This window comes from Desmodus rotundus, chromosome 6, assembly GCF_022682495.2.
Source record: "Desmodus rotundus isolate HL8 chromosome 6, HLdesRot8A.1, whole genome shotgun sequence".
In the NCBI taxonomy this organism is placed as follows: Eukaryota; Metazoa; Chordata; class Mammalia; order Chiroptera; family Phyllostomidae; genus Desmodus; species Desmodus rotundus.
In genome coordinates, this window is record NC_071392.1 from 78,700,017 (window position 1) to 78,716,640 (window position 16,624).

At 40.5% G+C, this 16,624-nt stretch overlaps 1 protein-coding gene across 4 annotated transcripts in view; it reads left to right on the forward strand.

Moving 5' to 3' along the window:
• The first annotated feature begins 12,563 nt into the window (after positions 1-12,563).
• Positions 12,564-16,624, forward strand: part of EXOC4 (exocyst complex component 4) — a 672,527-nt gene continuing 668,466 nt past the window's right edge. Inside the window, exon 1 of one of the 4 annotated variants that reach the window (XM_045191093.3) lies at positions 12,564-12,735. In XM_045191093.3, coding sequence (XP_045047028.2) covers positions 12,650-12,735 — 86 coding nt within the window. In that variant the 5' untranslated portion in view covers positions 12,564-12,649. The remainder of the gene's footprint in view (positions 12,736-16,624) is intronic. The other 3 variants (XM_045191095.3, XM_045191096.3, XM_024554980.4) reach the window with 3 other exon arrangements.

The window sequence follows — 16,624 nt, forward strand, 5'->3', positions numbered from 1 at the left end:
CGAACATCCCAAGGCCTAGAAGGCAGGAGGGGAGTCCTTGAAATTCTACGTACTGTTCCCAGTATCTGGGAAAGAACCCCCACACATATCTATGTTTGGCTAGTCACTTCCCCCCAGGGGAAGCTGGCACCACCTTTACCCACCAATCAACACGTAACTCCCTCACCCCCATCCTGCCAACAATGTAAGTTCTCAGAACAAAGGACCCATGCCTCTGGCCGCCCTTGCCTGGCCATGCTCTGAACCTATGCCTTTCCCCCCACCTCAGCAAGGCCCGTTCTCTCCCACGAGAAGGCATCACTAATAAACCCTGCTTGCACACTAATGGGCTTGCTGATCTCTAATTCTTTACTGTGTCGGCAAGAAGAGCCCAGTTTCTCCCCTAACATACTCACCATTCTTCTTCTTGTGATGATGTGAGTTGATGAAATGCCAGAGAGCCTACTCCTGAATCTGTGTAACCGTCTCTTACTGGCAGTAAATGACCTGGAGTCACTCATTTCAGGGGACCCCTTGCTGAAGTCTTTGTACGGGCTCAATGCTTTCTGGCACAGCAGGTTGCCATCAGTCCGAACACGTCTTCTGTTCAAGCCTGCCTCCCACCAATTCAATGCCTTTTCCGTCTTAACTAAGCACGCACCATGCATGTGGCTGTCACTTTTGCAGTGTGAGGTGCAACAGCAAAACTAGCACGGGGTTCTTTTCTTTTCTTCACAATTTCATGGATAGAAGATTTGTTCTTCCCATAGATCTGAGAAACCTAGGCCTACGACTTTTTTCTAAGTCAAAAACTTTCACCTTTTCACTTAAAAGAAACACTTTATAGCTTCTCTTCTGCGTGTGTGAATCGCCAGCACTTGGACTTCGGGACCATTGTGAAGTAAAATGAGGGTGGCTTGCACAACAGCACTGTGGTACCAAGACTGAATCTGATAACCGAGATGACTGCTAAAGGACCAACGGGCAGGTGACATCTACCGCGTGGAGACACTGGGCAAAGGGATGAGTCACATCCTGAGTGAAACAGCGCGAGATTTCATCATACGGCTCGGAGCTGCGTGCAGTTTAAAACTTGCGAGTTGTTTGTCTCTGGAATTTTCCGTGTGCAATTTTTGTGATCAAGGTTGACCGTGGGTTAACTGAAGCTGAGGCAAGCGAACTGGGATACAGGAGGGACCGGTGCGCTGTTGGTGAAGCGCTGTTGCAGGAAGTCCCCCACAGCAGTGCTCCCCCTCCGCAGGTCTCTCAGCTGCACCACCCCACCTAAAGGCGTAATTGCTGGCGCTGCAGACCACCCCCAGGACCACCCCCAGGACCACGGCTGAGTCGCCTATTCTAATATTGCCACTCCCTGTGTCGTGCCATTCTTAACTTTTAAAATATCACTTCTGGACTAAAATAATGAAAATCTGGAATAGGCACATTCCAAATGACTCTGTTTCTAGTTCTTTTTTTTAAAAAAATTGTTGTTCAATTGCAGCTGTCTCAATTTTCCCCCCATTGCTCTCCCCTGCCCTGCCCACCCCCATCCTCTGTTTCTATTTTATTTTTCCCATCTGTCTGCTGAGATTATTGTTTAAAAAATTAGTTAGAATTTCTGCTATTTTGTCAAGTCACTCCATAGGTTTAGGATTAAAGAGTTTTTACTCTTTAAGGTACTCATTTCTCCTGTTACACATTCCCATAATTTTCTGCAGTTCGCTTTTATAACACACATACTAATCAATCATACATAAAAATCTTATTTATGTTTCCCCAAAGAAGAGCACACTTTGTACATGATTACTCCAAAGAACCCAGCATGCAGTGCCCATGTGAAAACCTTACTTACTAATTTACAAATGTTGGCATTGAACAATTAAAGGTGGGAGTGACTGTTTCTTAACAATTGTGTGCATATGTGAGCATTTGTTTACTTAGTATTCTTGAAAATTAAGTGTGGGAATTTCACAAACCTATAAAGTTAAATATTTTGCATTTACTTAGTGCCTACAAGTGTTTACGAGAGTGGTGCTTCTGAGCAATTATTTACATAATCAAAGAATTGGATGAGATTTTGAGCAATCGTTTAATTAAGTTACTTTTAAGCTTTAGAGTGTGCAAAGGTAAATGAACTGTGTCTGGGAACTCTGAAAAACGGTGCCAGAATTGCCAATTAAACATGAGAGAAGGTTTTTGGAGACTGACGTGGAACATGGAGAGAGAATGCTGAAGGAACGACGACTGGAAGAGAAAGAGTGAAATGCCGTAGAATTTCTCACACGGACGCAAGCAGCCCACGGGCTGAGCAGGACTGCAGTGGGAGCGCTCTGCAGGGCAAGGCATTCGTGGCAAAAGGAAACACAGTCAGTGAAAGCCAGAATCCTGGAACTAGGAAAGTCTGACAGAGTGATGTGGGTTCTGCTGGGTAAAGCTGGGTGTAATAGTACATTTAAATTATTACTTTTTGAATACATAATGCTTAGTAGGATTCAAACTTTAAAAAATACAATCCTATACTTCAACCACCATTTCCCTCACGAGAGGCAACCAAGATTATCATATTATCAGCTTTCGGTATTCTTGCAAGGATATATAATGCATATGTAAGCAGAATATGTTCAGAATATATATAAATTCAGCATACATATTCACATTTGGAGAAGGGAATAATACACTTGACAATACATTGTTGTCCTCTTCAAAAATGTTAGTAAAATAGAATAGAAAAATATAAATAAGATATAAAGTTACTATGTGTGTAACCAACAACTAATCAAGAAAGGGAACATTCCCAGCAGCCCTCCCCATCAACTGCTGCCCGGTCTCACTTACCCAGAAGGCAACCACTGTCTTGACTGATGGTATAGTTTATTTTGCCTGCTTTTAAACTTTATACAGATGAAATTATGCGGAATTCTTTTGTGTCTGTCTGTGCTCATTCCACACGCCATATATACATATAGAAACTTTTTTTTAATCCTCACCTGAGGATATGTTTTTGATTTTAGAGAGAGGGGAAGGGTGGAAGAGAGAGACAGAGAGAGGGAGACATTGGTGAGAGGGAGACAGTGTTCAGTTGCCTCCCATACGCACCCTGATGGAGGACCAAACTGGCAACCTAGGTGTGTGCCCTGAATTGAACCCACAGGCTTTTGGTGTAAGGATGACACTCCATCCAATTGAGACACGGCAGCCAGGGCTCCTTGGAGGTTTTTAAAGCAAAAGTAAAAGGATAGATTCCTGCCTTTTTTGGTTATAGGAGAGATTTATTTGAGGACATATTATAACATATAAAAACCACATAAAGTCTTAATTTCCACTCATACAGTGGTAGATTTGGTATAATGCATAACAGGCAGACCTTCTAACATCCTGAATGCCCGAAGTACTGCACAGCTTGATCGCTAAGTCATCAGTTGATACACGAACTTCACAGAACAGCTTCACGCCAGCAAAGGCCAGGACGCTGTGTATAACACGTGCGAACCGATGGATTTTGACAAGTGTGGCGGATACACTGGGATGAGAGCAGAGTAAGAGCAAAGGTAACACGTGGGAATCTGTGGGAAGGGTTAAGAGGAGGGATGATGATTAGGCCGTGACAGTGGGGTTGCTGAGCAGGGGGTGGATTTAAGAAACACTGTACGGGTCACATTTATCACTTGGTGTCCAGCTGAATGATGACTTAGAGGGTCTGACTTGGTATCTATCTATCTATCCATCTATCTAACAAATATGCCAGGTATTCTTATATTTCCATAAATGTATTTCGTGTACATAGACTTTTTAAGGTGAAGTTTATAGCAGGAACTTATTCGTTGTAAAGTGCACAATTCAGTGACATTGAATACATTCACCACGCCATGCGACACCACCCAGGCCCAGAACCTTTTCATCATCTCCAAAGGAAACTGCATCCCTAAACCAGTCATTCCTCATCCTTGCCTCCCCCCGGCGCCTGACAACCACCACTCTCTCTCTCTGGATTTACCTCATCTGAATATTTCATATAAAAGGGATCATACAACAGGTGACCTTTGGCGTCTGGCTTCTTTCACTCAGCATAATATTTCTGAGATTCGTCCGCCTTGTAGAATCTGCTTCCTTCCTCCTGCTGTCTGAGTAGCGTTCCGTTTATAGACATACCCATCTGTAGACATTAGGGTCGTTTTTACATTTTGAATATTGCGATTAGTACTTCTTTTGCACATGTGCCTATAAGCATAATTGCTGGGTCATGTGGTAATTTTATGTTTAGCTTTTGGAGGAATCACCCAAGTGTTTTCCACAGCAGCAGCACTATTCTATATTCTCACAGGTAATAACACAAGGGTTTCGTTTCTCCACAGACTTGCCAATATGTGTCATTTTCCTTTTTTAAAAAAAATTATAGCCCTTGCTGGGTATAGCTCAGTTGGTTGTATAGCTCATCCCACACACCAGGAGGTTGTGGGTGAGATTCCAGTCAGGGCACATACCTAGGTTGCAAGTTCAATCCCCAGTCAGGGTGTGTGTGGGATGTACTAAAATGATGTTTCTCTTTCTCTCTCTTTCTCTCTCTTTCTCTCTCCCTTCTTCTCTCTCTGAAACCAATAAACATATATAAAAAAATTATAGCCATCCTAGTGGATGTGAAGTGATACCTTATTGTGGTTTTCGTTTGCTTTTCCTTAATGACTAGCGATATTGGGCATCTTTTCACGTGCAAGCTGTCCATTTCTATGTCTCCTTTGGAAACATATCTATTCAGATCCTTTGCTCTTTTATAAAATTGGATTACTTCTCCTGCCCAGTGAGGCTCATTTTGTTGGAGCATCATCTCATGGACGGAAAGGTTGTGAGTTTGATTCCTGGTCAGGGTGCGTTAGGAGAAGGCAACCAATTGATGTTTCTCTCTCACACCATTGTTCTCTCTTTCTTCCCCCACCCTGACCCCACCTTCCTCTCTCTCTAAGGGCAATGAAAAATAATAAAAAGTTGGATTGTTCGCTTTTTGTTGCTGAGTTGTAAGAGTATATTTTCTGGATACTAGACTCATCAGATCTTGCAAATATTTCCTCCCATTCTGTAGGTTATCTTTTCACTCAGTACATTTTTGAGCCATTTATTGAAACAGGAAACCCAGGGGAGAAGCCAATGGGGATAGAAGGGGACAGGAAAAGTGGGTGCAGGTGCAGACATTGGTTGGAAATGTGGGTGGGATGTCCAGAAGGTATTTGGCTGTAATGTAGTGCCTGGAACATTATAGGCATTCGGTGTTTGTTGAATGATGGAATCAGGAAGAGAATTTTGGAGGGAGCTACTATTGTCTTAGCTACCAGCAGTCAGAGGCTTGTGTCCAACAAAAAAAAAGGACAGTCTCTTTCAACAAAGTTACCTTTTATTATTGAATAATACTATTAAATACTATTCTTGGCCAACCTCCTAAAACACTTAGGAGCTCAAAAGCAACATGAACATGACACCACAATTTCTCAATTAGGCCACATAGGCTGAACCAGGTACCAAGAATATGGAAAGCAAAATCAACCAGTGAGAGGTACAGCCTATTGTGAGTTACTTATAAATTTCCCTCCAAATAAAATACAATGTGTGCACACCTTAAACTAAGCTCATACTTATGTAAGATTTATTTCAAGTGAAGTAATTTAAGTAGCTGAAATAAAATTTATAATCCTGATTAAATGTAACAGTTGCTTTTTCCCATGATGAAAGCATCATTAACTTTTTCCTTCAGTTTATAATCTATATGCTATGCCTTGATTTACTCAGCCATGCCTACGCACGTTTTTTTATACCTTAGGTGAGCTGACTCTTGCAACCAGGCAACGTTAATGGAGGCTTGAAATACCTCCTTTTCCAGCGTTCTGCCCACCTTGTTGATATTACGAGACACTCTTTTTAAAATCTCCTGGGACTGAGTCGGGTTCCTGTAGACACCAGGCCTGGCGTGGTTTTATGAATCTCGGAGAAGCAATTCTGCTGCCGAGCTAGCCTGGCTCTCACATGTCATTTATCCACAATAATAAGAATATCAATACCTCGGATTTAGACAGAACCTCTCATCCAAAGAGATCAAAGCATTTTCACTTAATTGGATGTTCCCATGCCTTTAAGAGCCTCTGGGTATATTTAGGAAGGCAATAATAAGAAAGTCTGCCCTGCTTTACAATACAGCACACGATATAAAACAAGACCTGCACATGCACTGCTCCTCACCCTCACTGCACAGACATACCCAACGCCTGGCCGTGGGGTTCAAGGTTCTTTCTGAGCAGATCTCCATGCTTCTCCTATGACACCACATCTCCACGAATCCTTTATTCTAGTGAAATCATTCCCTTAACTTAGAATGCATGTTTTCACTCTGCACCTCAACCTTAAAATGTAATTTCACCTCCTTAACAGTTAAGGAGTAGTTACATTTATACAGTCCTAAAATTATTTCAGCCCTTTGAAGGCAACCGTGAAGCTGATGTAGCCCCCAGTGAAAATGAATTTGACATACCTGCACTAAGGCATTCTCTATTTTGTTTTTTTTCCCTGTTGTTCACAGTTTGGTGAAGGTTGGGAGTTAGTCTGGAAGGTCGCCTAGAATAGAAGCAATGCGAGAGGGTATGTCTGTCACCGGAAGATGAAAAGTGCAGTGTGTAAGGGTTTCTGAGGTGGAATGTGAAGGCCGTGGAACAGAGAAACAAAAACGGTTTATCCAATTAAGGTTTAATTGGGGTGTGTTGATCTAATTATCACATCATTGCATTTCCAGTTTGTGATAAAAGTAGCCCATTGTTTTGATTCTTCTCTAATTTTTGCTGTTAAGAAATGTTTTCTTTCTGTTTATAAAAGAGATATCTATCTATTCATAGAACATTTGAAAAAAGAGAAGAGTGTAAAAAATAATTTAAAAATTACCCATATCTTTGCTCCTCAAATGAACTTCATGAATCCCAAAGAGGGGTGTTTTAAACAAAATTGGCTCCACACTTGAGTAATAATAGCTGACCATGCCTGTCTCCCACAGTCTCACAATAACCTTCTAAGGGAAGTACCATTGTCACCTGCTTTACAGATCAAACGGAAGCTCAAGCTCCTGAAGGTTGAGAAACTTGCCTAAGGTAACCTAGCCATTAAGTGGAGAGCTGGGGTGAAATCTAGTCAATCTTACCATTCAACCTGCATTGTTTTTTTTTTTTTTTTTTTATTGTGGTAAAATACACATCACATAAAATTTACCATTTTAATATATCATTCAGTGGCCTTTAATAATTCACAGAATTGTGCAACCATCACTATTATCAAGTTCCAGAGTGTTTTCCTCACCCCAAGTGGAAACCCTGTGTCTATAAAGCACTCATTGTCTATTCCTACCTCCTCTCAGTTCCTGGATACCGTTAATCTGCTTTCTGTCTGCATGAACTCACCTACTCCAGATATTTTCTATGAATGGAATCATACACTGCGTAGCCTTTTGTGTCTGGCATCTTTCACGTGATGTAATGTTTTCATGGTTCGTCAATACTGCCACATGCATCAGCATTTTGTTCCTTTTGATGGTTGAACAATATTCCATTGTGCAAATATGTCTCATTTTGTTTATACCTTTATCATATACAGCATGTTATACCAACTCATCCATTGACAGACAGCTGAGTTATTTCTATCTCTTGTCTATTGTAAACTGCTGTTTGTAAACATTTGTGTATATATATATTTTGAGTACTTATTTTCAATTCTTTTGGATATATCCCTATGAGTGGAATTGCTGGGTTATATGGTAATTTTATATTTAACTTTTTGAGGTATCACTGAACTGTTCTCCACAGTGGCTGCACCATTTTACATTCCCACCAGCAATGCACAAGGTCCCAATTTCTCCACATCCTTGCTGATATCCTTGTTGATATTATTTTCCATTAGAGAATTATATCTGTACTTGTGCATATGAAGTGGTATCTCATTGTGATTTCCCTGATGACTACAGTTGTTGAGCAGCTTTTGATGTGTGTGGGGGCCATGTGTATATCTCCTTTGGAGAAATGTCTATTCAAGTCCATGGTGCGGTTTTTAATTGGAGTTTTTGTCTTGTGCTGTTGAGTTGTAAGAATTCTTCCCCTATGCTGGATAACAACGTGTACCAGATATATGATTTGCATATATTTGTTCACATTCTGTGGGTGCTCTTATTACTTTCTTTTTTTCCACATTTTTTAATTGTTTTTCAAGTATGGTTGTCTCCATTTTCCCCTCACCACTCCCCCCTCCCCTCCAGCCATCCCCACTTCTCACCCTTGATCCTAACCCCCTTGGTTTTGTCTATGTGTCCTTTATACATGTTCCTGAAAACCCTTCCCTTTTCCCCCGTTATCCCCTCCCACCTCCCCTCTGGTCACTGTCAGTTCGTTCTTTTTTTTTTTTTAAGTTTTTATTTATTTATTTTTAGAGAGGGTAAGGGAGAGAAACATCAACTGTGGTTGCCTGTCACGTGCCCCTACTGGGGACCTGGCCTGCAACCCAGGCATGTGCCCTGACTGGGAATCAAACCAGCGACCCTTTGGTTCGCAGCCCGCACTCAATCCCCTGAACCACACTAGCCAGGACTGTCAGTTTGTTCTTAATTTCAATGTCTCTGGTTATATTTTGCTTGCTTATTTGTTTTGTTGATTAGGTTCCACTTATAGGTGAGATCATATGGTATTTGTCTTTCACCACCTGGCTTATTTCACTTAGCATAATGCTCTCCAGTTCCATCCACGTTGTCGCAAAGGGTGGGAGCTCCTTCTCTCTTTCTGCTGTGTAGTATTTCACTGTGTAAATGTACCATAGTTTTTTTTTTTTTTGGTATTTTCTTCTTTTTTAAAAAATTTTTATTGTTATTCAATTACAGTTGCATGCCTTTTCTCCCCATCCCTCCACCCCACCCCAGCTGAACCCACCTCCCTCCCCCACCCTCCACCCTCCCCCTTGACTTTGTCCATGTGTCCTTTATAGTAGTTCCTGTACCATAGTTTTTTAATCCATTCATTTACTGATGGGCACTTAGGTTACTTCCAACACTTGGCTATTGGAAATTGTGCTGCTATGAACATTGGGGTGCATAGGTTCTTTTGAATTGGTGTTTCAGGGTTCTTAGGGTATAATTCTAGCAGTGGAATTGCTGGGTCAAAAGACAGTTCCATTTTTAGTTTTCTGAGGAAATTCCATACTGTTCTCCACAGTGGCTGCACCAGTCTGTATTCCCACCAACAGTGCAGTAGGGCTCCCTCTTCTCCACATCCTCTCCAGCACTTGTTGTTTGTTAATTTCTTTATGATGGCCATTCTTCCAGTGTGAAGTGGTATCTCATTATGGTTGTAATTTGCTTCTCTCTGATGGCTAGTGATGCTGAGCATCTTTTTATGTCTCTGGACCCTCTGTATGTCCTCCTTGGAGAAGTGTCTGTTCAAGTCCTTTGCCCATTTCTTAATTGGGTTGTTTGTTTTCCTGGAGTGTAGTCATGTGAGCTCTTTATATATTTTGGAGATCAAACCCTTGTCCAAGGTGTCATTGGCAAATATATTTTCCCATGCAGTTGGTTCTCTTTTCATTTTAATGCTGTTTTCTTTAGCCATGCAGAAGCTTTTTACTTTGATGAGGTCCCATTTGTTTATTCTTTCCTTTATGTCCCTTGCTCTTGGGGACATATCGTTGAAAATATTGCTGCATAGGTCTTATTACTTTCTTCATAGTGTCCTTTGATGCAGAAACATTTTAAATTTTGATGAAGTCCAACTCTTCTATTTTTCTTTTTGTTGCTCATGCTTTTGGTGTCATAGGTAAGAATCAGTTGCTAGATCTAAGGTTATAAGAATTTACCCCATGTTTTCTTTTAAGAGTTTTATCTCTCATATTTAGGCCTTTGAATTAATTAAAATTAAATTTTGTATATGGTGTGAAGTCTGAATGTGTCCATCCGAAATTTCATATGTTGAATCCTAACCCTCAAAGGTAATGGTATTAGGAGTTGGGGCCTTTGGGAGATGAATAGGATTAGTGTTCTTCTGAAGGAGACCTGACAGAGTTAGTTCCTTCCACTAAATAAAGACACAGTGAGAATCTCTGACAACCAGAAAGAGGGCATCACAGAGACACAGCTGTGCTGGCACCTTGATCTTGGACTTCCCAGGCTCCGGGACTGTGAGGAATACATTTCTGTTGTTTATAAATTATCCAGTATGTGATGTTTTGTTATAGCAACCTGGATGGATTAAGAGAGGGTCCAGCTTCATTCTTTTGCATGTGGATATCCAGTTTTCCCAGCATCACTTGTTGAAACGACTATTCTTTACCCATTGAATGATATTGGCGCCCTTGTAGAAAATCAATTGATCATAGATGTAAGGGTTTATTTCTGAGCTATCAATTATATTCTATTTATCTATGTTTTTCATCTTTATTGTAAGTATCACACTCTTAACTACTGTAGTTATTTAGTAAGTTTTGAAATCAGGAAGTCTAAGCCCTTTAAATTTGTTGTTTCTCAAGATTGTTTTGGTTATTTCAGGCTCCTTGAAATTCCATATGAATTTTAGAGTCAGTTTTTTAAAAAATCTGTGAAAAAGGCCATTGGAATTTTCATAGGATTGCATTGAATTTATAGATAGTTTTAGGAAGTATTGACATCTTAACAATATTAAGACTTCCAATTTATGAACACAAGATGCCTTTCCATTTAGTTACGTCTTCTTTAATTGATTTCAGCATGTTTTGTAGATCTTAGTGTGCAAATCTTTCACCTCCATGGTTAAAGTTATTCCTAAGTATTTAAATCTTTTTGATGCTATTGTAAATAGAATATCATTAATTTCCTTTTTGGATTGTTCACTGCTAGTATATAAAAACACTATTGCTTTTCCCCCTTGATATTGTAACCAGCAACCTTGATGAATTCATTGAACTCTAATGGTGTTGAAAAAATTCTTTAGGATTTTTATATGTGAAATCACATTATCTACAAAACAGAGATAGTTTTACTTCTTCCTTTCCAATTAGGATGTCTTTTATTCTTTCCCTGCCTAAGTGCTTTAGTCAGAATTTCCAGTAGTTTGTTGAATGAAAGTGGCAAAAGTGGGCATTCTTGTCTTCTGCCTGATTATAGCTGGGAAGTTTCAGTTTTTCACCAGAGTATGATGTTCGCTGTGCTTTTAAAATAAATATCCTTTAGGATGTTGAAGAAGTTCCCTCTTATTTCTAGTTTTGAGTGTTTCATCATGAAAAGTGTGTTGGATTTTGTCAAAAGCTTTTCTTCATCAACTGAGATGATCATGGTGTTCCCCCCTCCCCCCCACTGCTGGTATTTTTAGCCACTAGGTCCAATTATCTGTCTTTATGTATATGCATTATTTATGTTTTGTGACTATACCATGAACATCTTTTCATTAAAGGTCATTAAAATTATGATTTCCAGTGGCTATTTATTATACCCTTATATGAATGTTCTATATTTAATATTTCTAAGTCGTCTCAATTTTTCAACATTTTTCTATATTTCTATTTCTTCTGGTACAAAGTCCCTAGAACTGGAATTATTGGGCCAAAGGCTACGAACACTTTTAAATAAAAATAAATAATTCCAACTGAGTTTTTTAAAAATCAGTACGAGCTTCTACCAGCACAATATCTATTTAATGAAATTTGTTGTTGTGCTGTGCACTTGCTGCTTCAAAACTCCAGGACCTGTGAGTTTGCTTCCTATTCATCTCTGAAGTTCTCAATCTTTGCTGTTACTAAGCAGATCACCTCTTTCCCTCCTTCTCAATATTTAGTTTTCCTTTTGTTTCTTGATTTGTCCACTTCGCATACTACTCTCATGTTCGTTATTTGTTCATCTTCTGAATGAATGACTAAGCCAACAAAGTCATATGCAGGAAATATGAAAACGTACCAGTAAAAATATTGATAAAGCACACACGCACATTACTACTGTCCATATTTTATTAGCTTGGGAATAAAAGGAATTCGCAATCCGGTTAGTTTTGGTTTCGTTTTTTAGGTCTTTTCTTTATCAATATCCATTTATGTGTTCCTGACTGCAAGTTTTTTGGGATTGTCTGGGAATATAGGGACCTTGAAAAATGATTGAACCCACATAAAACAAATGTAAAACATTTGGTTTTAGAGAATATGAAAGAAAAGCAATTTATCTGTGTACATTTTCGCATTTTACTAGATTAAAAAAAAACCCTACTGTGTTGGAAGTAAAATTTTGCCCACAGATATCAAGCATAGACCCCACCCCACTTAAATACACCCCCTACACACACAGACATCGGCATCATGAGGTAAATTGGACTTAAAAATTGATATAATTCTAAAGACAAGGAAAAAAAAAGCCCAAGATCAGAATAAATGTAAGAAAGACACTCGTTAGGAGACCTCACCAAGCAGCCCCTGGTTTGGCTTTCTCCGCGCCCAGGAGCCGGGGAAAGAGAACTACAATTCCCAGAGTGCTTAGAGGGCGGCGCGTCAGGCCGCGAAACCTGCGGCTTGGGTCCCGCCCCCTCACTGGCGACTGGAAGAGAAGTTCTGTGAACTTCCCTTCTCCCATTGGTGGGCTCTCGGAGAGGTCAATCACAGAGTTCGCGTTGCCTTCGGTTGGTTCCAACCCACGGGTTCTCCGCCCGGTACCAAGATGGCGGCAGAAGCAGCTGGTGGGAAGTACAGAAGCACAGTCAGCAAAAGCAAAGACCCCTCGGGGCTGCTCATCTCTGTCATCAGGTGAGGGAGGCAGGAGGCAGGGTCAGGGGACAGGGGACAGCGGGCAGCGGCTCGACCTCCGCTTTGGTAGGGAGAAGGGTGAGCTGGGTTCCAGCCACCCTGCTCACCCTTCCTTTCCCTTCTTGCCTCCTCTGAGTCCACCCCAGGGTCCCCCACAGACCCCCCCTTTTCTCTGGGGCTGAGCTAGCGGGAGGAGCCCCGCCTCAGTCTTTTCGGTAGGGTGCCCGGCCCTGAAAGCACGCTCACTGTTCGGGGCTTGGTAGAGAACGCCAGGTGTGGTCATTTATTACTACCACGTTGATCTGTCGATTGTCTTCTGCTGGGCTCGCCGAGGCAGGTGACCACCTGTGAATGGCCACAGCCTCACGTGCAAGAGCCTGCAGTGAGCTGGTGGAAGGGCTGTGGGTTTGAAGGCACACGTCCGTTTTCGATTGTTATTCTGCCTTCCTATCCCGGTCTGTTCCTAAAAACAAAAATAAAAAAGAAAGAAAAGAAACAATTTTCAAGTTACCCTCTATGCATAGTACTTTCCCAGAATATATAAATGGTGGGAGTAGTGGGCCTTTTATGGTTTTTTTTTAAGTGAAATAAATTGAGGTTGGAAGAACCCTTTCAAATAACATTAAGATGATAGAGGGAGTGACTGAAAACACTTGAATGAAATATGACACGTTTTTACGTTGTTGACATTTCAATTTCAACTCGGCCATTTTCCATAAAATAAAACGGGAATGCCTGCCTTCTTTCCCACCACCCCCGACCTGTGCCAAACTTTTGGTTGAGTTCTTGAAGGGGTCTTGGAGTGTCCTGATCTTTTTAAAACCCAGGCCTAGCAGTGTCTGATGGTTAATAAGCTCTCGAGCGAATGGACAACCTGCCATTGCTGGACTGATAAAGACCCATCTCATGGGTGTTATTATGGACTTCTAGTTTAAGATTATGGCATATTAAATCACTATTACAAAAGAATTTTAAAGGATTAAAATGATAATTCTCAGTATGGAAATTCTTAAGATACTTGGTAGGCCATGCGCAGGAAATGCTGTTCTGTTGTGGACACCTTTCTTGCTGTGACAATACGCAGGCAGCGTAGATGTTTCATGGTATTGGAATATCTGTAGCTTCCCATCCTAATCCCCCGTGGAAATACAATACATGATTTCTTTGGGTTCTTTTTGAACTTGTTTATGTTTTTCTGCCTTGCAGTCAACATTCATTTGGACAGTACATATTTATTGCCTGTTTGTAGTAGTATGGTCCTGGCACTTACATGTACTTCGGAAATATTTATTTAAAAGATTTTATTTATTTATTTTCAGAGAGGGGGGGAGGTAGGGAGAAAGAGAGGGAGAGAAACATCCATTGGTTGCCTCTCACATACGTCCTGACCAGGGTTGGAACCTGCAACCCAGGCATGTGCCCTGACTGGGAATCGAACCTGCGAACTTTCACTTTGCCAACTAACTGAGCCACACTGGTCAGGGCCTTTGGAAATGTTTATTGAATGAGTAAGTGATTGCCTTGCGTTTTGCAAAGACTAATCTGACATGATGTTACAGTGGACTATATACTTATGATATCATAGTACACTATACTTACAACATGTTATATAGTGGGCTACAGTTGAGGGATAAAATATGTAAGTAAAAACTATGACATAAGGCTAGAAGAGACAGATGGAATGTGATGGGATTCCAGGAGAAAGAGTAATTATTTCCAGTGGAAGTGGAGTGGGGAATTAGGGATGTTAGCAGCTATATAAAATGTAAATTTCACTGATATTCTTATGCTTCTGTAGGCTTTACCCATTTCTTTTATACTATGTCAGTTTTATTGAATGCAGTTAAATTACCCTAAATGTCCTGTATTTGAAAAAAGCATGAAAAAAAACCCCCAAACTAAAGCGTTTAAAAAAAATTTTTTTTCTTGATAGTGATTCAGAAACATACATTGCTTTTGGTTGCTTTTGTGTTCTCCATGGGAAACTTCGCAATGCTGGGTGGTGTGGAGTGTGATTTGTGGTTATCCATCCGTTTCTTATGTCCATGTCCATTACTTTCACATTATCTCCATGATTTAGTCCTAGGCATTTTCTACTCTGACTTCTGTTGCATATTATTGTTCTAATTTTTCTTCCTTGTCTTTGCCTACCTCAGGCCATTTGAACAACCCTTATTTTGTCATGTTTGTTACCAGCATGATATAAATGGGGTGTCCACACCTAGCACTGTGGACACGTTTGGTAAGGGTTGGGGTTCATGTTTCTATGTGACCTTTTTAAAACTGATGTTGTTGATGTCAGAATGTTGATGTTTGTATTTCGTTTCTTTGAGTCACAGGAAAACTTTGGGGTTGGAGTGAGGGTGTGATGATTCTGTCTCCTTGTTGTGTTCCTCCCTGATGTGCTTTTGAACATACCCAGTGGTTTAAATTTCATAAACAGTAGCTGTGAATGAGAGGATTGTAGTATTACTTCGGTGTTTGGGTGGGAGGAGAGTTGGGGGCGAGTACTTTAGGGAACAGAACTGGGAATGTAATTGCCAAGGGAGTAGATCTTAAAATTTCTCATTAGAAGAAAAAAATTGTAACGTGAAGTGACTTACTGTGGCAATCATATTGCAACATACACATCAATCATGTTGTATACCTTCAATGAACATAACGTTGCATGTCATTTATATTGGGTTGGCCAAAAAGTCCCTTACTTTTTTTCTGGTCGATGGCTGTAGTAGCTCTTAGTTGTGTTTCACGTCATTCGAAACAGTTTTCTTAGATTCTATTGTGACAGCTGTCAGATCAGCGTGCATTAAAAAAATGTGTGTGTGCAGTGTGTAGAGAAGGTGCTGTGACTGATGAAACGTGTCAAATGTGGTTTGCAAAGTTTCTTGGTACTCTTGGTATTTTGGCCAAATAATTATTTGCTGTGGAGCTGACTGTCTTATGCATGGAAGATGTTTAGCACCCCTGGCCTCTTCCCACTGGAAGCCAATATTGGGAGATAGCTGACATACTCAAAATATCCAAATCAATAAAGTTATTGGTGAAAATGAAAAAGTGTGTTTTTATTTTATGGAAGAAAAAATAACAGACATTTTGGCCAACCCAATATCTCGATAAAATTGGAAGAAAAGAATGAGGTATGTGTGTATATTTCTTGTTAGTGAATTGTTCTGTCATTCTCTAGTTGCTGCTTTGTCTCTCTGTGTGATTTGTATTCTCCATGTTACCCGTATTGCAACATGGTACTCATGATTCTTAATTCCTGGTGTAAGACTTTACCTTCTTGTATGCTTAGTCTCTTTTCAAATTCTCTCTCAAAATCTGTAGCTTTCAGGGAACAAACCTCTATAAGGAAAGCCTGTTTTATTCATTCATTCATTCAAATCCTCCCCAGAGGATATGTTCATTCATTTGAGAGAGAGAGAGAGATAGAAAGAAACAGAGAGAGAAACATTTATGTGAGAGAGAAACGTTGGTTGGTTGCCTCCCTTACGTACCCCAGCTGGGGATCGAACTCCCAACCTATGTACCCTGAGCAGGAATCAAACCTGCAACCTTGTGGAGTATGAGACAATGCTCCAATCAACTGAGCCACCTGACCAGGGTGGGAAAACACAGTTTAGATTTGTATTTATTAAGTCCGAGCTACATCTTCAGGAGTCATGGAACTCTCCTTGCCAGTTTCCTTTCATGTTTCTTCGCACTTACCATTTTGTCAGTTACTTGTTAGTGAGAGCCTACTGTCCTTTGTAAAGTTTGCTTGCTTTAGCTTTTTAAAAAATATATTGATTATGCTATTACAGTTGTCCCATTTCCCCCCTTCACTCTACTCCATCCTGCCCACCCCCTCCCTCCCACATCCACCCCCTATAGTTCATGTCCATGGGTC